We start from the raw sequence: 20,440 nt of genomic DNA, 5'->3' as shown, positions 1-20,440 counted from the left end.
TGGGGTGCTTTCCACCCATGGCGTGTGGGGGAGTGTGGCGTCAGTCCAGCCCCCAAGCTGGCAGCTTCAGAGGGGAAGCCCTTGGGATACCCAGCCCCTTCCTCCCCAGAAGCGTCCCCCAGCCCTGGGATACCTGTAGGCAGGAATTTCAGGGTTGGCGATCATGATGGACTCCAGGTGGAAACGCCCGTCCCCGAGGTAGCTGCAACAGAAAGGGAAGGTCAGCGTGGATGCGGGAACGGGAATGAGCCACTGCAGGGGCCAGGAAGCCTCACAAGGTGGGGGGTATGACCTGCTTGCACCCACCATCTCCCAGAGGCTCTTGGGTTACGCACTCCCTGGGAGCGAAACATTTTCTCCCAAATTGAGGCTCTGTGGTGCTCAAGCGAGCAAGCTGAGTCTCCGGCCAGCCAAGTCCCTTCCCGAGACTTCAGGGAGGCTCCTCCAACTTTCCGCTCTGGCTGCAGCCCGGGTCTCCCCGCAAGGGCCACCTGGACCTGACCCTGCTTAGCTTTTCCAAGTCCACCCAGGTTGGCCAGATGCTGCCATCCAGCTAGGTAAGACAGTGCTAAACTACTGCTTAATACATAGGGCATGAAATTCTTGTTTTATATTAGGATCTGGTAAGGCTTTCGACCCATTTGCTTTTATAGTTCTCTATTTGCTTGGACACCTTCTGGGGGACAGGAAGGCATACGCAAACTCAACCAGAAAACAGGTAAACGGAAGTATGGGGCTTGCGGCTGTCTTGTTAACGGGGGAGCTGCGTCAAGCAAAGATGGTGTTTTAATAAAAAGCCTAGAAAATAAACAGAGCAGCTATTTATTCATTTATTTCCAGGGCAGCTTACAGATATCCTGCTGCCGAACAGGCTAATTTCAACGGTCGGAGAAAAAAAGCATAGTTTCTCTCTACCCCAACCGTCCAGCTTTCACAGCAAAACCGAGGCCGCCCCCCACCCCAGACATGCTGTCCCGACCCCCTGCTCTCTGAGGTTGGGCCAAGAGGCAGCAGGGAAGCTTCTGGCCTCCCTCCGACTCCACGGAAAGCAGCAGAGCCAACCGTGGCGGGGGGGGGGTTGCTGGGATTGGGGAGGGGACATGTCTACTTGGGACACCTCTTGGCTTCCGTTTGTAATCATATTTCAAGTCAGCAATTACACTGCCAACTCTCTCATTTGGTTGCCCTAATGGAGTGAGAGGTCGGAAAATGAATTCAGACAGAAAACCTGACTCGATTTTGTCTTTAATTGGAGAGTGACATTTTGGAGGATCAAAGCTAATTTGGCTGTTTAGAAAAAGTTGCCCCCAAGATGGCAAAACGAATAGTTCAGGCAGAGCAGATGGCCAGGCCCCGTGTGGTGGTGGGGGGCAGGAGCAGCACAGAACCCCCATCTACTGGGGGGCTGCTCCCAGCCGGCCTTTGCTTCCTCCCAGAGGGGTCCCCCCGGTTTCTGGACGCGACACCACCAGGATTTCCAGGGTAGAGGCAGACTGGGAAATCGCAGCATTCCAGATGGCAAACCACTTCAACCATTGCCAAGAAAATCCCACGGAGTCACCGGGAGTCAAGCTTGGCTTGGAGACACAACCTTCATCACATACTTGCAGACTGGGCAGTTCTCAAAGCCTCACCCTGTCGCTGGGGGCTTGTGGGGGAGAGGCCTTGTGGACAGAGAACTGCATGGAACTTCTGCAAGGGGAGATGGGCTAGTGGAAGTGTCGGCTGCCAGGAGATGACCTTGCAGGTGATGGCCTGCCTGTGAAGAGGGACAGGTAATGCCCCCCCCCACCATCCAAGAAAACTGCCACAGGCCATCCCAGGAAAGAAAATGGCAAGGACCTCAGGGCACTCAGTAGCCAAGAATCGCTCAGCTGGCTGCTCTGCCCACCCTCCTGAACACCCTGATGGGATCCTGGTGGCTAAGCAGCACCACCTGGCCCCAGAGCAGGGAACACCTCCTGACCTTTCCCTACAACCCCATTCCTGGTTCCCTGAAAAACCTCACTCTAACCAGCCAGGGTTGTGCTCCAAGCACCGGCATTTGAGAGAACAGCACAGCTGAATGACAGACAGGGACACAGCCACTTTGCCCATCTAGCCCAGGATGGAAAGCTCCGTTTAGCTCAGAAGGACTGCAGCAAACACTCTTGGCTTTTGTTCACAAGGACCAGAAGCCTGAGCTTTACAAATTAATAATTTACAGCTGAATCTCTCAAGGTTTTTCTAGCCAAATTTTACACTCAAACAGTGGGAGCACTCTACTGCCTAAATTGGAATGGAGGTAAAATGTATGAAATATACATATAATGCATTTAATTCAGGCTTCCCATGCTAATATGCAAACTGGAATACAATTATCCCTTTCATTTGTGCAGGTTTCCCAATTTTGCAGTACAATCCTTTATTCAAACATGGAAGATCAAAAGGCACAAATTAGAAGTGCCTTGGGAAAACTATTTTAATGTCATTACCTACTAAGTTTAATGAAAACATTTAAATATCCTTTGCTTATTGATGCAAGCATGGGGAAAGCTTGAGAGAAATGGAACGTTTTTGAAACAAAAGCATGCCACACATATGTTCATCTCTTCTTATTAATGCAAGCCCCGTGGCTGTTTTCTGCAAAGATGAGACCACAGCCCTCTGCAGCAGCTTCCTTGGATGCAAGCCTAACAGGCGAAGGCACCCACCCTGGAGCTACTCACACAATGGCATCCGTCTCCTGGGCCAGCTGGGGCGATGTGCAGCCCAGCAGCTCCCCTGGGGAGAGGGGCTTGCACTGCGGGGTCCAGATGCCGTAGTCGGGCTGGAGTTCCTGGGAGGCAGCCTGCAGAGGGGAAGCAGGGCATGGATTTGAGTGGCCCCAAGGGGCCCTTTTGCTGGGGACAAAGGAGGTTGGGGAGACAGAGAGGGATTCAGGAACCCCATTTTTCACCCAGGGCAGAACTAAATGGTGGGATTCGCTGCCAGTCCTTGGGGTCATGGGAAAGAGGCACTGGATGGGCTCCTGGCAGAGGATTGGGCTCCTGTGGGTGGCCGTCTGCTTGCTCCTGAATCCTAGGCAGCAGCAGGCCTTCCAGGAGGCCTTTGAGGGGGAGGGTGTGGCTGCTCTTGCCAACCTCCCAAAGGCTTTCCATTGGCCACTGTGGGACCCAGAAGGCTGGGCTGCCTGGGCTGAAGGCCTGATATGGCTGGCATCTCCTTACATTCAGACCATGTTGTTTTCCAAACAGCTGCAGAGTACACATGGGAGGGGGCCAGGGGGCCGGGTGGAGGATTCCCCTGGCCTTGACCGGGGGGCCACAAGCATGATTATGGGGCCGTGAATGCTGATGAGTTGCAGAAAAGCACAGGGTAATGCACCCAGCATGGGCTCCTCCCTGCCCACACACTCCAGAGCACCAAGGGTGTCACTCATTAACAAAAACCACCCCCCATGGAAGGCTGCCCCTGTCCGGAGAGCGAAAATGGGGGCAGAGGGCAGCAGGATGCTCCTCCTCCCCACCCGATTCTGACCTCCCCACGTTAACAGTGGGAGCCCAAAGGCAAACCCACGACTATGGGAGAGATGCCGCAGACATGGCTTCCCCAGATATTTTGGAGGGGGGGTAAAAAGAGCTGCTCCTGCTCCTTCCCTCCCTCCCTCCCAAGGAGAGCTGGGTGAGGAGGGGGGCAACATTGCCTCCAGATTCCCTGCTTGCAAGAGGCAGTGGGAAGAGCCATCCCTCCTCAAACGAATGACCCCCCCCCAACTGGTAGGGCATAGGGCTCAGTTCCACCCACCTGCAGCGCAGATACGAACTGGATGGTGCTGACCAGAGCCAACTTGGCCCTGGCCGGGAAGTTGAAGCGGATGGTCTCGACGAGGTGGGCCGTGTCGATCTTGATATCCACAAAAACATAGAGCATCTTCAGGCCATGCGTGGAGTCGATGGGAACTGCAGGGAGGGGGGAGCAAAAGCTGCTTTGCCAGCTGACCTCCCAGTCCCTACTTCTGTGCCCCCCCCAAGTTTTCGAGCCCATGGGGGCTCCTGAGGAGCTGCCGCAGGCAGAGCAGGTGAGAATCCCTGCCGAATCTTGCCCTCCCAGTCACTTTCGTGACTTCAGAGTCAAAAAGGCGGGAAATAAAATGGAAACTGGATGCATTTTAATTATTACACGGGAGGAGGCAGCTCAAAAAAAAAAGAAAAAGGGAAAAATTAGCAGGTCCTTGTATTTTAAACTGACTGGAGTAGAGATGGTCCTGCCCTCCCCCCATCGCAAAAGGAAAGCATCTCTCAGGAGCACCGGCTGCCAAACCAACAGGCCGCCTCTGAGTGAGCCACCAGCCAGGGTTCCTTCTGAGAGGCGGCGAAACGCTCCTTCAATGCAACCGAGAATGCCTCTGCTCCTGGCACGGAACGGTGGACGGTGCCCCTTTGCACGAGTCAGCCCTTGCCCGGAGATGGCCCACCCAGGAGAGCAGCTCACAGAGAGGTTAAATTGGCACCACGGGGCGGGGCTGGGTGAAAACGGGGCAGGGTAGTTTGTGGTTTCGGCATCCTGGGCAAAGCGCCGTACTCTGCTCTGTTTGGACTTCACTTGTTACGTGAAGGCATCTACTATGCTCTCTTAACTCTGGTTTAGCGTGTTGTGAGAACCCAGCCAACAAACTGTAATTACAACCTTCAGTTGTAATTTGTAAAAAAGCTTCTGCCCTCCAAGTTGCAGGAAACTGTGATCCTAGAGGCAGAGTCCTGGGGGAACCCTGTGTGGCCACCGCCCCCTCACCAGGCTGCCAGGCCCGGAGGGGTCGTCCTGCAAGACAGAAAGGGCCAAGATGCCTTCCTGCAATTCTCTGCTCTTTGCACGTGCTGGGATCCTTTCACTGGCAGAAAAGCCCCTCCCTCCCTCCTTCCTTCCTCCCCCACGAGGCTCCCGCTTTTCATGAAATTAGAGTCCGGGGGCTGATCCTGCTTCCAGGAGGGAAAGGGGAGGTCTCCCGCACGCCATCCGGGCTGCTTGTGTGACTCTCATGCCGGCTAACGGAGGATCCTAAGGGGGCATCAAGCACTCTGCACCCGAGCATGACGGGTCTAGCCCCACTGGTGAACACCCCTAGAATGCTCGCCTTGGGACTCCTGGCCTCAGCCCAAATGAGTCGAAAGCTGAAGGCCAGACGCGCCACTGCAATGCCACCCTCAGCCAGACAGCTTACCTCCAGCAGCCAATTTGGAAGTAGAGCGTGGCCGCCTTCCCTCCCCTCCCAACCCACCAAGGGGTGTTTCCACAAACAGGGTAGATGGAAATGGAATCGCCCCTCCCTGCAACGTCCCTGCAGTGCTGGTGCAGCAGGAGTGTCTGCCCAGCAGTGGACATCATTCTGGGGCTGGCGAGTGGTAGCTCCCTGGCCTATCGTGAGTGGGAAGGCTCTGCTTCAGTGGCAACATGGGGTGTGACAGAGGGCTCTCAACCTGCCCGCCCCAGCAGTCAGCAAGCTGGAGGAGGGAAGCGGCAGCGTGCACACATGCATGCATGCACAGGAGTGTGGCTTCTCCATCAGGGGATAATGGTGCAAAGGTGTAGAGAGAGAGAGGCACCCCTTCAGGTCCACCGACTGTGTTGCAGTTCCTTGATGTCACACCCCTCCCAACTTACAAGAGTCAGCTTGGCTCCCCCCAGCAAAGGGAGATGATAACCCAGGGAGGAGGCGGTGGCAGCAGCGGCTGATAATACAGCCAAGCCACCTTCAACATTGACAGCTCTCACCCTCGGCCCCCCCACCAGTTCTCTGTGATTTCGAGCCAATTCCATCCTGGGTGAACTTCAAAGTTAGGAGCATCTGGGACAGCAGCAGTTTCCATGGCAACGGAATCTGGAGTACCGCTCCACCTAGGGAGCCGGTGGGTGGCTGCTCCCTCCCCTCCACAACCAGCGATCGTGTCAGAGTGCAGCAGCACCTGGAGGGCCCGGCCCTCCACGGGGCAGTGACCCCCTTTCCGTCTCTAGGGCAAGGCAGGCAGGCAGGCAGAACCCCACCCTTCAGGCCTGGATCAAGGGGCCGGGTCCCAGGCAGGGTTGCAGTGGCAAGGGCCAATTGGCACAGTGGACTTGACACACGGCAGTTCTGGTGCCCTGCGAAGAGGAGCTGCTTGGAAGGGCTCCAAATCCTTCCCGGCTCCCCCTTGGCCGGACAGCAGTAGCAGTTGGGAAGAGGGCACCTCCCCACCCCATGTCACTTCCTGAACACCAAACACCCTGTGGTAGCTTGCAGACCAGCATTAGCAATTTCACCAACAGGGCGGTTGTAGAAATCTTCTAAATAAATGCATCTCCCTCTTTTCCAAAAAGGGCAGACTAGGAGCTCGGAAGGGAAAGGGGCACCTGGCCTGGCTCTCCATTTGGAGTGTCAGCCCACATTCAGGCCAACAAGCTGCCCCCTGGGGAGACTGGGGGGCCGCTGGCGTGTGGGGCCATGCAGGGATGAGTGAGCGTCTTTCCAGAGGCTGGGGGTAAGGATAAAAGGGTGCTGCTTCTCTACCCATTCTCCTTGAGAAGCCCTCCCCGGACCTCCCCCAGGCTTCATGCTCCTTTGGGGTGGCGGTGGGATATTTCTCCCAATTCCCCCAAGGACCACGTACATACTCAGACAACTGTGGCCGTAGTGGACAAGGAAGTCAGCTCCCAAGGCCTGAGCAGTGAAGTCATCCACGCAGCAGGCACCATAGGTCACGTCACCCATCACCACAACTTCTGCATCCGTGAACCTGCGGGAGGAAAGGTCCTCGTACCAGGCAAAACGCACACCCACCCGGCTGAGCCTCCCTCCCTCCCATCGTGGATCCTGCTGCAGCTGCGTTGCCACGGGACCATTAGCACCTCAGCCCCAGTGGCCATCCTGCCTTCCAGCTGGTAGGGAGAGAAGGAGCATCCGGGATTTACAGGAAATCCAGTGCTGGGAGTGGGGGGGAAGGAGGGGGCTCCCTCCGGGCAGAGGTTCAGGGATGGCTTCAGAGGGGAGGAGTCTCGGCCAAAGAGCCACCCAGCTGCAGGTGCAGGTGGGAAGCCATTAAGCTGGAGCACACGAATCTACCTCCTTGACGGAGGAAAGGCTCAGGGAACCGGGGGCTCAGCAAAACTTGTGCCTGGATTCCCAGCGGCCTGCAGAAGAGCCACCAGGAGGCCACACGCGCCCCCGATTCAGGCCTGCCCCGGCCCTCCAACTGGCCAGAAGGGAGAGACGACTTCTGGTTGAGACGGAGAAGGGAAGAGCCGGGGCGGCTGGAATTTCATTCTCTGCTACGGTTGTTGATGTGGTTGTGTGTTTGTCAGGGGTTCCTGCATTGCTGGAACACGAACAGGGCTGGGCCAAGAGGCCAGGCCTGGCCCATGGAGGGGTCAACGTGCCCCTCTCGTTCCCTGCCGGCAGACCTCAAAGCCTTCTTCTGTTCGCTTCTGTGTCTGACACGGCCTTCTCTCTGCAGGGCTCCGGTTTTGCAGAAGGAAAAACATGTGGCCGAGAGAAGCGGCCACTTCATCGTAGAACAAAGTGGTGGCAACCACGCTCTCTCAAGAGAAGGATTTAAGAAAACGCAAGGGCAGCGTCACGGCCGCGGAGGGCAGCGGTTTGCTCTCGAGCGACCAATCCGGTGCCAGATTCAAAGAAACCGCCCCAGGCCGCTGGCCCCACGAGCCCCCGAGCAGACAGAAGGGCTGGCCATGCCTGGCTCCTCCTGCCGGAAGCAAGACCAACTTGGAACCGGCATTACCCCTTGCCCCTGGCTGGCTGGCTGGCTGGCAGGGAGTGTGAGAACAGGGTCTCCAAAAAGGAAAGCCAATGCCCTGGGAGCCACTTGCAGCTGCCCGGTAATCAGGCGGGAAAGGGAGGCAGAGGAAGGGGGTGTGAGGCTCCAGCAGGAGGCCCAGCTCAGGGGCAGCCCCTCTCTTGGGAAGCTCAAAACCCTTGGAGACCCGGAGCAAAGAGGGGCCCGGGAGCTCTGGCACCACTCCCCCCCCCCGCCAACAGAGGCCCTGCCAGCAGCCAGGCACAGGGACTCTCCTGGGCACACCTCCCCCTCCCTCTCTGTCAAATGCCACGGGATGAACAGACCATCGATTCTGGCCGCAAAGGGCCAGAGGGCATGGGGCCTGCCGTTACCAGCCTTGCCAACTTGGGAGCGAGCAGTGGAGGGAAGGTGAGGATGGCAAAAGGCGTGCAGTCTCCTCCCATCCACCCAAGGACACGGGTACAAGTGGCAGAATGCCGGCGAGGGAGACTCTCTCCCACACAGCCAACCCAGGGCCAAACGGTCCCCAAATCAGTGTCTCTGTGCGGGCACATGCAACAGCGGTTCCCCAGTATGTAGAAAGGTGTCACCCATGCCAGAGCCCAGGGCTGGCGCTGCAGCAGCTCTTTGACTGGGGATGCCAACTGTACTTCATTCCCAAAGCTCTTTGCTTGCAAGGTAAGGAGGAGGGGACAAACCCCCCCCCCCAATGGGAGGTGAAATTCCAGCAAAGCTTGGTCCGGGCAAACTCCCCGCCCCAGACACCCCACCAGCAAAACAGAAGGAAAAGTGACTTGAGCTGTGCAGAGGCAATTATGCGGCTGACCACTTCAAGGAAGGAAGGAGAGAGAGGAGAGGAACAGAAGCATTTCCAGATCAGAGGGCAGACCCAAACCCAGAGCCAGGACCCACAACGGCCAGGAAGCAGCTTTGCCAGGAGGAAGGAAGAGACGACGACCGCTGGCACTCTGCGGCAACAGGGGCTGGGCTCCCCTCCCGCCGGCCACAGGGCAACAGCGGCCCACGAGCTGAGGGCCTGGGCCTGCTGCGGAAGGAGGAATGAGGCTGGCCCCGGCCCGCAGGCCGCGAAGAGCAAGGCCTGGATGGAGCTGCAAGAACTCGGAGAGGCGACGCTGCATTCGCAGGCTGCCAGGCCAACCCCCTGCCATGAATTATGCAGAAAAGTCAAGCGAACAATCTGCATAATTCATATAAGCCACAGGAGTTCAGTTTCCCAAGGCAGAAAATTTGGGTGACCAGCCTGGGTGTCAAGTTTTGACTGCAGCCGCTGTTGTTATTTTTAGAGCGTCCAATTTGCAACCCTCTCCCAGGCAGCAGATTGCAGGACTGGGGCTCTGCTGCCCCCCGTTTCACCCTCCCTACCCCTCCTCTGTCTGGGGTTGAGTAAAATTCTGGAACCCTCTCCTCTCCCCCACCCTTTCCTCCCTCTGAATCCTGCCACTCACTTCTCCTGGACAAGGGAGAGCACGGGGGGAGCTCCACCAAGTGCACCGATCAACTGGGGGGGGGGGGCAGATAATGGGGAGAGGCACCGGCTGAGGGCATCTGGCCAAAGGATGCCCAGCTAGAGGTGGGGAGGGGAGGAAGGAGAAAGAGCACTTGCCGGGGGAACCCAAACTGGCAGGAGGCTGATCGGACTATGCCAACCCTCCATCCCTGGTTCTGCCACCCTCCCGGAAGCTCCCTTGCCATCCTTCCCGCGCCCACAACGGGTTCGGCAGCCACCCGGCATGCAGCTCTGTGCCACCTCTGGTGGCCAAGGAAGACTTCGCCCCCAAGCGGAGCCGGGGGAGACTCCTTAGCATGGCCCCACTGAGGACAAGTTCCCTCAGGGCAGTTCTGCTGTTTCTATCAGGTGGTTTTTCCTGTCTTTAATTTTGTGAAGCCGCCCAGGGTCACTTTTGGAGTTGGGCAGCCAGCAAAGGGGCAAAATAAATACATAAATAATCTTTAGGGCCTCCTTTTCATCTCAGCTTCCCTTCTGGAAAAACAATTCTTCACCAGAAGCAGGGGACCAGATCTGGCTGCTTCCCACTCCCAAGAAGCCTCTGGGGTGGGGGGGGGACAGAGCACCTTCCCAAGGGCACTGTGCCCACGGGGCACATCGGCAAGAGGTGGCTTCCTCAGCCTGGGTCGTTTCCTCCTCCTGGATTATGGGGTGGGGGGTGGGTTCAATACAAAAAACTGAGATACAGGAGGAGGAAATAGGGGGTACTGTCCCAGATGCCACCAACCCCTGTGGGTTTCACTCCCTCTGTGCAGAGGAGAAACGTATAAGCCCCAGGCAGAGCAGCCCCCAATCCTAGCAGCCTCTCCTCAGGGGCACAGCACAGCCGGGGGGCTGCAGAAGCCCCCCACCCATGGAGGAATGGGCTTGCCGGTGAGGCTGGCAGCAAAGGCCCAGGGCCGCTCCCTGGCTTGTGCACAGTCCCAGCTGGAACCCCCAATGGCAGCAACGCCTTTGAAGGGTGGGGGGAGGAAAAGGGAGGGGCCTTTTCTGATCCAGGAAAGAACAGATGGAAAACTCAAGGCCAGCTGTGATGTGGGGAACTCTCAGTCAGGAGCAATCAGGAGCTAATGTGCTTGGCTGGCTCCAGAAAGACATCCCTGCGGGGCAGCCCTCAAGGCCCAGAGACCAAGGCAATGCACTGGGGGGAGAGCAATTGGGAGGAAGCAAGATCTTTGCTGGCAGCCCTGCAGCGTCTCTGGCTGAGAAGGGCTGCTACTGCTGGGGGCTCCAACACAGCCCACCCAGAGAGCCCACTTTGCCCACCCTCTGGCTCTTCAAACACAAAGCAGGATCGAAGCAGCAAGGAAAAGGGCCAGCCTCCAGCCCCATCTCAATCGCCAAACACGCCTCTGAAGCCCCACTGGCCCCGTGCAAAGTAAAACTATGCGTGTGCGCACATGAATACACATAGCTACATTGGCACGTATATTTTTCTTATTATTGAAATTCTTACAATTCTGTTACTGACATTTTAAAATGTAATTTTTATTGCAATTTTAATATCTGTAAAGTGGCTAGTGTCTAAGGCCTCAGGCAATAGATAAATTGCACAAGTAAAAAATATAAATAAAAATTGGAGGGGGGACTGCAGCCCAGGACATTGTTGGAAGGTTGCCCCCCACCCGCCCAGCAGAAAAGTCCAAGGCCAGAGGGCACCAGGGGCAGGTTAAAGGAGAAGGTGGGGAGCGATGTGGGAGGGGACGCCAGTTTGCTTGCTGGGACAGGTGAATCTGCCACCGGCCCTCCCCGTCGTGGCAGACATTTTGTGAGAGTGCTCGTGAAGGGTCCAAGGTCGGAGGGCCACCACCCTCCCACTGACCTGAAGGCTTTCTAGACACCCAGGAGGGGTGGAAGACAGCCCCTTGCCCCCAAGACCATGAGGCCACAGGCCCAGCTCTTTCCCAGCCCAGCCTACCTCAAAGGGTTGTGGGGAGGGAAGAACACGAGGAGGGCGCACTGGGTCTGCCCCCTTGAGCTCCTCTGCAACAGGCAGGATAGGCATTTAATGAATAAAAATAAAGAACAAAACTCATCCAGACAATGAGAAGGCCTGAACGGTGCAGACCCTCGAGAAGAGCCCTAGAGGAAAGGAGCCATTCCTGGGCCAGGCAAATGAGGGGTGGGGGTGGGGGGCTCTGGTTCCTTCCCAGTCTCCAGGGGGAGGGAGGGAGGAGGAGCAAGGCTGCTGTGCTTCAGATAAAAGGATCCGGATAACCAGACCCCTTTGAAGTCAAGACATGAAAGAGGCCCTTGCTGGGCAGGCGGCTCCCCAAAGCACTGCAGCATGGGGGGGGGGGGCTGGCTGGGGGCAACCCCCACAGAAAGGAGGGCAGTCCCTCCTTCAGCCTAGTCACTCTCGCTCCCCACAACCCAGCAAGGAGCCAAAAGGTCTTTCAAAGCAATTCAGAGCAGCCAAGCAGCCTGGGTGGATCCAGGGGGTACACGGGGCGGAGGCAGCTGACCAGCCCTGTGCCCTGGCTGACCAGCCCTTGATCAGCCCCACCTCCCCCAAGCACATGGGGGTGCCCAGATTCACAGCCAGCCCCTTGGCAGGCAGAGCCGCAGGGCCAAGTTTCCAATCCACAGCTCTGCAAAAGTCACGGAAGCCGTGAGGCTGCGGGTGAGGCTGTGCCAAAGGCCCCCGGGAGATGTATGAATGCCAGCCTCTTCCCCCATGGCCAAAAGGCCCTGATCTGATGCCAGGCATCTCCCCCAGCACCCCTCCCCAGCTCACCTCTCAATGATGTCGGCCAGGGTGCAGGCAAACATCAGGAGGCCCTCTGGCATCTGCAGCGCCACTGAAAGGAAGGCAGAAGAGGCCGCTCACGAGCAGCTCCCTGAACCCAGGCAACTTCTCTCAGCACTGCGGCCTCCCTCCCCATGGCAGGGCTCCACCCCACCACCAGAACTGACTCCAAGCAAGCTGCACGGCCACCTGCCTCCCGCCCCTGCAAAGGTTTGGTTCCGTGGGTCCTCTGCCAAGAGGGGGGCCTGGAAGCTGGCAGAGTCAGGCTCCAGCACACCTCCTGCACCAGAACGGAGAACGAATGAACCAGCATCCTCTGGGCAATCAGCTGGGAATTCTGGGTGCGCAGTTCCCATCTAGAGGGCATCGGGTCAGGGGTGGTGGGGAGAGAGCTTTCCATTGCAGCTCAAGGAGGGAGCCCCTTCTCGGAGCCCCAAGGCAAGGGTGACTCAGTTCCAGAGGGGTCTCCAGATGAGCTGGAAAAAGTCCCCTTCTCCTGGAGCCCTGGGAAACCACTGCCAGCCGCCCAGGCGTGAGCTGAGCTATGGAGACCAGGTCCAGCCCAGTTCCAGGCAGCTGGCACCCAAGGCGCAGGCCTGCCCAGCCATGGTGAACCTGAAAGGCATCTGGGGCCCCCAAGGAAAGCCCTTGTTGTGTTCCCAGCCATTTTTTACTGCCCCACATGAATTCAGGCTTAGATAAAGAGGATGGGGCAAGAGAGGTTCTCTCAAGCATGCCCAGGTCCCCAAACCCAGCTCCCTGCTGCGGCCTCCTGGTTCTTTCTGGCCAGCTTTGGGAGCTCAAGTAGCTGTCAAAGCCCCTGCCCTGCCAGGCACCCAGAGTTGGGCAAGCAGAAGCTGGATGGAGGGATCCTCCTAACTCCACGATCTTCTGCAGAACTCTGCCTCTCCCACCGCCCACCTTGCGCGAACCACTCAGCATCCTGAGCGGAGAAGCTGTTCACTGGCAGGATATCACTTGTTTGGGCAAGTGCTCTACAGCCAGCTCTCCTTGGCACGTGGGACAGCAGTGAGCAACACTGCACAGGGCACCATGTGGCTAATTCCCACCCCCAGGGGGCCACCCACTTTCCCCAGAGCTGTGCTTCCCCGAGAAAAGCAATGGCTCCAAGGAGGAGAAGCAGAGGTGTTATTCAAGGAGACAAGGCAGCTGAGATAGACAATGACAGCTGACCTTCCATGCAGGGATGTGGTGGACTTCAGCTCCTACTCTTACAAGCACCCCTGATGGTCAAAAGAAATTGGGGCCTGGGTTTTTCCAGAACAGGGACACCCTTCCCCAACATAGAGACTGTCCCTCTGGTCCCACAGCCAAGGCACTCACCCCTCTTGGCTTGGGCCTGACGGATCCGCCACACCGTTTTGTAGACCTCAAAGTTGTAGTTCCGCGGGAGGCATCCCACAGCTTCCTGGAGCTCTGGGTCTGACAAAATCTCTTGGGGGATGTGGTGTGCCACTCGGCGAGGGGCTCGTCTAGCTGCAAGAGAGGCAGAAGTGATGCCAACAGCCACGCAAGGAAAAACTGAGCCCACACATCACCTCGCTCCCCTTCCCCATAATAGCAAAATTCAGAGTGCAATTTCTTGGCAAGGAGGAAAGGTCCCTCCTCGGCATTATATTTTGACACTCAGCCCTAAGAACAGTGAGGGAACTGTGCTGGTTCAGGCCAATGGCCCACCAATTAACCAGATGCCTCTCTGAAGCCCCCCAGGCAGTGCACAGAGCCAGTCCCGTTTTTTCCCAGCAGCGGGCTGCCTCTGGATACTGATAAATCACAAGCCATCTGGCCAGAAGCCATCAACATCCAAGGCTATCCGAGGCAGAGGCCACCATCACAGGCTTTGCACTCCACCCAAGTGTGTTGCAGAACTGCAGGGAAGAGGGGCTTTGTAGCCATGTTCCCCTAGCCCTTCCCCAGCCCCAATGCAAACAAGCAGAACCACAGGGTCTCAGTCGCATTCAACCTCCCCCAATCTGGCTGCTCCCAACTGCCCTGGACCACTCCCCAAATTCCACCCCAGAGGAATACCTGGCAAACTGCTTTGGCAACACAGGGAACACAGCTGCATGGGTGTGCTCTCCAGGAGTCAGACTTGAAGAAGACCATCCCCAGGATTAAAGCAGAAGAAATAGGGTCTTCCCTGAAAGTATGCCCTTCCCTTCCCAGGACTGGCAGGTCTATGAATCATAGTTGGAAGGGACCTTGGAGGTCTTCTAGTCCAACCCCCAACCCTATGCCTCAAACAGTCCTGTACAACCGTCTCAGTTTGGAGGGCGCTGGGGAGCAGGCACCCCTTCTGCTGCCCACTGGCACTGGCAGGGAGGATTTGGAGCCAAGGGGGGAGAAAGCCAGATGGGCTAAAATCAGGAGGAGCTGAATCACATTTCAGGAGGGATGTTGGGACCACCTACAGGTGCCAGAAGGGCCAGTGGGCCTGGGACTTTGAAGTGGCGCACACAACCCCTTCCCCCTTTGGCACTAATGTGTTGGCGTTCTGTGAATCAGCAAAGCAACAGCATTATGGAGGATGCAGCTTGGCAGAGAAGGTGCTCCAGGGGGAGGGTGTGAGAGAAGAAATCGAGGGGGGGGGGGCTGTGCCTGCTGCGTGGCTATGCCCCCAAGGCAATAGGCACTGGCAGCTGTAGCAAGAGGCCAAGCAGAAACTGGCTCACATGCTCTTTTGCCAACTGACAGGGAGAAAATAGCAAACCTGAACACCGAGCAAGCCGGCTGGGCACGGCTGCAGGTGGCACAGCAGCAGAGCAAGGCAGATTCACACCGTGCCACACCGCACCTCTGCCTGGCTCATGGTCTGGCCTTGGGAAATTCCCTGAAACTCCCTAACCCTGACCCTTTGCAGTTTGGGAATGAAAAAGGACAAAGTGGTGAAAAGCAGGAATTAACCAACAAAAGAAAAGACAGGGAAATGGGCATGTTGCATCTCTGGGAAACTAAGAGGCCAGGGAAGATGAAAACTGGTCTGAATAAGGAGTCAAAGAGAAGGTGGAGATTCAGTTATGAGGGAAGGGCTGAAAAGTGTGTCAGAAAGCATGAACTGGGGTCGTCCAGGCTCCTGTGGCTACATACAGAAATAGGAATCCACAGGGAGGTGAGACTGGCCAGTTACACTCCACAAATGAGGATAATGGAAGAATCAGAGATGATTGGGGGGTGGGGGAGAATTGTGCAACATTCTGAATAATAAGATCCGGGATAAAAATTATTCCATTAGGGACCTGAATGGATGGATGGAAACAAGAAAAGAGTACAGAAAAAGCAGCTGGGCCATTTGGAGACCCCAGAATGAATGAGAAGGGCAGCGGTTTGGTGAGTCGCTCCTTGGAAAAGGTCTCTGTCTTTCAAATACATCTATTCATGCACACATATGGCAAAGGAAAGTTTACAGGTAGTCCTCACTTAACAACCATTTGTTTAGCAACAGTTCAGACTTATGAAAGTGCTGGAAAAAAACGACTCATGGCTGGTCCTCGCACTTATGACTGTCTCTCTGTCCCCAGTCACATGTTCCCAATTTGGGCACTTGGCAACCTGTTCACATTTACAGCTGTCACAGTGTCCTATGGTCACGTGATCACCATTTTTGACCTTTCCAGCTGGCTTCCGGCAAGCAAAATCAGTGGGGAACTGTGTGATTCACTTAACAACCATGTGGTTTGCTTAACAACCACTGCAAAAAAGGTTGTAAAATTGGGTCGGATTTACTTAATGACCGCTTTGCTTAGCAACTGAAATTCTGGTCCCAATTGTGGTTGTTAAGTGAGGACTACCTGTATAGATGTAAAAAGCATGATTAATCTGATTGCTTATGAGGAAAGACTGAGCAAAGGAGTCAAGGATAATGCAACTGCAGGAGGGGGGCTGTGTTAGTCCACAGGGCAAAGAATCAGGAGGAGTCTGGCAGCCCCTAACCTCAACCCCAGCTGACTCACCAGCTTGATTCAAAGGCACGACGGGGACAGGCCACTATTCAGCTGGGCCCAGAGGGGATCTTGGGGAAAGGTGGACAAGGAGGAAATCAGAGTGAATGTGGAACAACTACAGAAGGAAGAGGAAGTTTTAGAAGCTCCATCTCCGAACAGAGTGAATGGAAAGTAGATGGATGTGCAGGAAAGAGAAGAGGGCAGCTGCTTGGGGCAGAGCAAAAAGAGTTATGCCACAGAGTGCCACAGAGCTGGCATGAAGCGTCACAAGGCTGGCTGAAGCAGTTCCACTTTCAGACAGGGATTGCCCCAGGAACAGCTACCCTAACAGGCGCGCGGCAGAGAAAGAGTAAGTAACCCTACTGTTCCTGGGGAATGAGAGGCTGGGGCCGCCACCGGAGCCCATTCGGGTCACGTGCTGAGGGTAGCCACTCATCCAGATTGGATGGGACAGAAAAAAACTTGTCACAAGAACTGCGTAAGGTTAAAAGAGGCAGAGCAAATGCAGAGCAATTTTCATGGCAATAAAACACTGGTTTGGAAGTGGGAGAAAGAGCTAAACAAGAAGCTACCAGCCTAATGAAATGGAATAAAAATGGATGAAATTACTGGGGGTGAAACAGACTTGAAACCAATGCTACTGCCCAGGAAAGAAATGGAAGAAAAGAAAGTCATAAACACTGTGAGAAAGCTGAAAAATGAAAGGGCTGCAGGTATAGTTGGTGAAACTGGAGAAATGTTAAAATTTGGGTGTGGTTTGCTTGCCGAGTGGCTGTGTGACACATTCAATGGGTGTGTGAAGACTGCGTCTGTGCCTGATGAGTACAAGAATGCCAATCAGTTCCCCTCACAAAGAGAAGCATAGCAACAGGGAGTGCAAAAACTGCAAGGGAATTAGTTTGCTACCCGTGTGTGGGAAGGTGTATGCAGAATTCTCACTGAAAGGGTACAGGAATGACAATCAGCAAAATAGGACCAAATTTATGCTCTTCAGCAGGTCACCAAGAAATGTGAGAAAAAAGAGTTTATTATAACTTCTGTTGATTTAGAGAAAACATATTATAAAATACATAAGCTTGAATTATGGAGTGTTTCATGTGAATATGGAGTTGAAACTTGACCGCTGAATATGGTATATGTTGGAAGTAAAGCATGCATGAAAATAAATGGAGTATTTAGTAGATGGTTCAGTAAACTGAAGAAAAGGATGTGTGATTGGTTATTTAATGTAGTGGTGGATAAAGGCAGAAGGAATACTTCTGGTGCTGTTAGAGGGGCATGAATGTATGTTTACATTTATATACAGATGATGCCATGTTATTGGCTGAGAAGCTGAAATGATTTGCAGGGAATGTTAGATAGTTTGTATAATGCAACAGGGAGTACAGGTTGGAAAATCAATGCAAGAAGTCAAGGTATTTGTCTCTGACAGAAAGGGAAGAATAACTACAAGGTATACATAAATCCTTGTGGGGGGGAGATGGGCAGTGATAAAAATTTGATAAATAAATAAAGAGGGGAAAAAAGAGCAATTAGATGAATCTTTGTAAGTGGTAGAATATTTATTACTGAAAAGGAAAATGGACAAAACATTTTAAGAAGTGTAAATGCTTTTTAGAAAGGTAGTGGGCACAATGTAGTCTGCTTAGGTATGGTTCCTTCTCCTTGTCTTATTCAATACCTTTAATGCTGTTGTCTTAACCTCTCTTTCTCCTTTCTTGCCCATGAAAGAAAATGTTACACAATGTTGCTTAGCCCAAACGGGAGTAGCGCACAGGATGGGTGTGTTGGAATATACTAACAAGTCTGTAGGCAGGGTTACCGGGCAGATGCAGACAGCAGCCAAGACCCTAAAGCTAAGAAAAGCCTTTCACCCAAACGCCAATAAGACCTGGAAACCAGTCTTATATTAAATTATTTTAACGTATAAACATTTGAAAAGATCTTAGCTGACAAATGCATTAAGAGAAACGCTTTAAAACCGACTGTATGTATGGTAACAGCACCAGCCACGTACTGCTTTTGTTTTAAAAACATCTTCCGACTCCTTCAAAGAAATGGACAAAGGCACCCCGACTCCCAGCCACAGACCGCAGCAGGAGAGCCCGGGGGAGGGAGAGACGCTCTGGGCCCCCCACAAGCCGCGCAACCCGCGCGAGCCCCTCTCGCGACGCCACGCCCACGGCGCCTCGGGGGGCTCCTGGCCGGCCCGGACCCCGCGGCCGGAGGAGGGCCGCCCGGCCCGGCACCAGCCCCGCCAAGCCCCCGCCCGCCCTCCGGAGAGCTGCCACGCGCCCCAGCCGGCCGTTCTGCCAAGCAGCTTTTCTCACGGTTCCCTTTTTTTTCCGGGGGGGAGTTAGGTCTGTGCCGTCCCCCTTCGGAGACCCCCCGGCCTCGGGCCCAGCACGGCGAGGCTTCGCCCCTCGCCCGCGGCCGCCCCGAAGGCCCCGGCCGCCCCCTCCCTGGACCAGGCGCGGCCCCGGCCCCCCCGCCCGGCGGAGGACAAGCGGCCGCCCGGACCCGGCCGGGCCCCCAGCAGGGCGAGCGCAGGGCCGCGCGGTCTCAGGCGCCCCCCGCCCCGAAGCCCCCGGGGCCGCGCGGCTCCCGCGCTCACCTGCCGCGAGGGCCGGGGGGCCGCCGCCCGCCCCGTCCGCCGCCATCGCCGCGCGCCTCGTGCAGCCAGGGAGGCAGCGCCAATCGAGCGCCGGGCGCGGGAGCCAGGCCGCCGCGAGGGGCGCCGAGCCAGCGATGGGCGGCGGCGGCGGCGGCGGGTCCTCGAGCGCGCGCAGAGCGCCTTCGTGGTCGCGGGGCGGGGCGCTCTCTCGGGCGCCGGGCTTCCTGGAGGTCCGGAGGGAAAAGGTCCGGCGACCCCCGGGAGTTGACAACCCCACCTACCCCAAACCACCGGGGCTGCGTTCACCCCGGCCTGGCTGCTGAAGGTGGTTTCTCTTGGGGGCGCCCGGCGCGCCTCTCCCTTTGCCCCGGGGCGAGCGCGACCCGCGGCCCCCCGCCTAGAAGCCGTCCTGGGCTGGTTGCCCCCGCCTCGGCCGCGGGCGCCTGCTCCCGGCCGAGGGCTCCTTTCTGTGGCTCGGCGGGGCCCTCGGCTGGGCCGCGGCTGTATTCGCGCCCCCGGCCCGACCCGGCTTCTCGCCGTCGCCCTCCAGCCCCCGCGGCTGAACGAAGCGATCCCAGCGGGGGGCAAAGAGGCCTTCCGGGCCGGCTCGGCCTTGCGGAAGACCCCCGTCCAGCGCCAGCACCACCCGGGTGGCAGCTCCCCAAGGCTGGGGGAGCCTCTTTTCCGCGAAGCAGAGCCCCGGTGGCGCTCAGGAGGGTGGTTGGCAGCCCAGGGCCAGGGACTAGCAACCAAACATCCCGCCGGCCGACCAGCCTCTTGACAGAAACAGCCAGCTGTGCAGCAGTGGACTTTGGGGAAAGGAGACCAGTCCAGTGCTTGGGCACTCTGGACAGCAAGGTGGAGGCCCAGGGGCTCCAACCCATCTCAGGGTCTTGCCTGTGGACATTGGAACTCCCTGCTACAGGAGAGCCATTCTTTTTGAGGGAAATCCCTCTCTTCCTTGTGTCAAAACTATGGAGCGTTGCTGAGTTTGGGTTTGGGAATAGCTGACCCCAAGCCTAGCTTTGCTGGCCTTTGCTGATCTCCACAGGCTAAGCAGGCCTAAACCTAACTAGAGCTTGGATGAGAGACCACCAGGCAATCCCATGTGTTACCTTTAAGTTGGGAAGTTGAAGAACTCTCACAAGGGGGCAATGGCAAACTTTGCTCAAAGGCAGCCTGGATGTGACCAGGAGCCAAGACCTTTCCACTTGGTATTATTTTGCTGCTGGATTGGTATACCAACACTTCAGTTATGTTTTTAAGTAATTTCATTTATTTGATTTAGGCACCACCCCATTCCAGAATGAGACTGGGCAGCTCATAACAGACTGAAATACAACATGATTAAGGAAAGAAAGGAAAAACAAGCTAAACAGAGAACACGTAAAAGAATAAAGAACTAAATGACAAATCTGGCCAAAACACAGAAAACGTGGAACAGCATCCTCCTCCCCCACCCCGCAAGATTCAGGCAGTGCCCATTTTCCTGGGGTTTTGGGGAGCCCTTAAGACCTGGCTCTGTTCCCAGGCCAGGGGTTAATATGGTGGGGGGGGGGGCTTTTATTGGTCAAGTCCCTGTTGTATTGGGTTTTTACTGTTGGTGCTGTTTGGTGTCTTAGTAGCTGTCATAGTCCAGTCTGGCTATCTCGGTGGAGTTTAATTGTTTACTTTTTTATGGATTTTGTGAGCTGCCCAGAGTCTTCTGGAGAGCACCAAATCAAATCTACAGACACCCCCCCCAAGGGCTCCAGCCACCCCACCCCAAAGCCTAGGAGAAGAGCCAGGTCGTTAAGGCCTGCCAGAGTGCCATCAGGG

The 20,440-nt window shown here is 56.0% G+C and overlaps 1 protein-coding gene across 1 annotated transcript in view; it reads right to left on the bottom strand.

Annotated features, from left to right (window-relative positions):
* The window catches only part of DPH1 (diphthamide biosynthesis 1), a 31,183-nt gene extending 12,451 nt beyond the window's left edge, over positions 1-18,732 (bottom strand). Inside the window, exons 1-7 of the mRNA XM_063294828.1 lie at positions 18,623-18,732; positions 13,391-13,543; positions 12,035-12,098; positions 6,628-6,749; positions 3,787-3,941; positions 2,709-2,830; positions 134-202 (exon numbers count right to left, since the gene is read on the bottom strand). Coding sequence (XP_063150898.1) covers positions 134-202; positions 2,709-2,830; positions 3,787-3,941; positions 6,628-6,749; positions 12,035-12,098; positions 13,391-13,543; positions 18,623-18,668 — 731 coding nt within the window. The 5' untranslated portion in view covers positions 18,669-18,732. The remainder of the gene's footprint in view (positions 1-133; positions 203-2,708; positions 2,831-3,786; positions 3,942-6,627; positions 6,750-12,034; positions 12,099-13,390; positions 13,544-18,622) is intronic.
* Positions 18,733-20,440: the final 1,708 nt, after the last annotated feature.

The sequence above is a fragment of the Candoia aspera genome, chromosome 1, assembly GCF_035149785.1.
Source record: "Candoia aspera isolate rCanAsp1 chromosome 1, rCanAsp1.hap2, whole genome shotgun sequence".
NCBI classification, from domain to species: domain Eukaryota; kingdom Metazoa; phylum Chordata; class Lepidosauria; order Squamata; family Boidae; genus Candoia; species Candoia aspera.
This window is presented reverse-complemented; position numbering and strand designations above follow the sequence as displayed.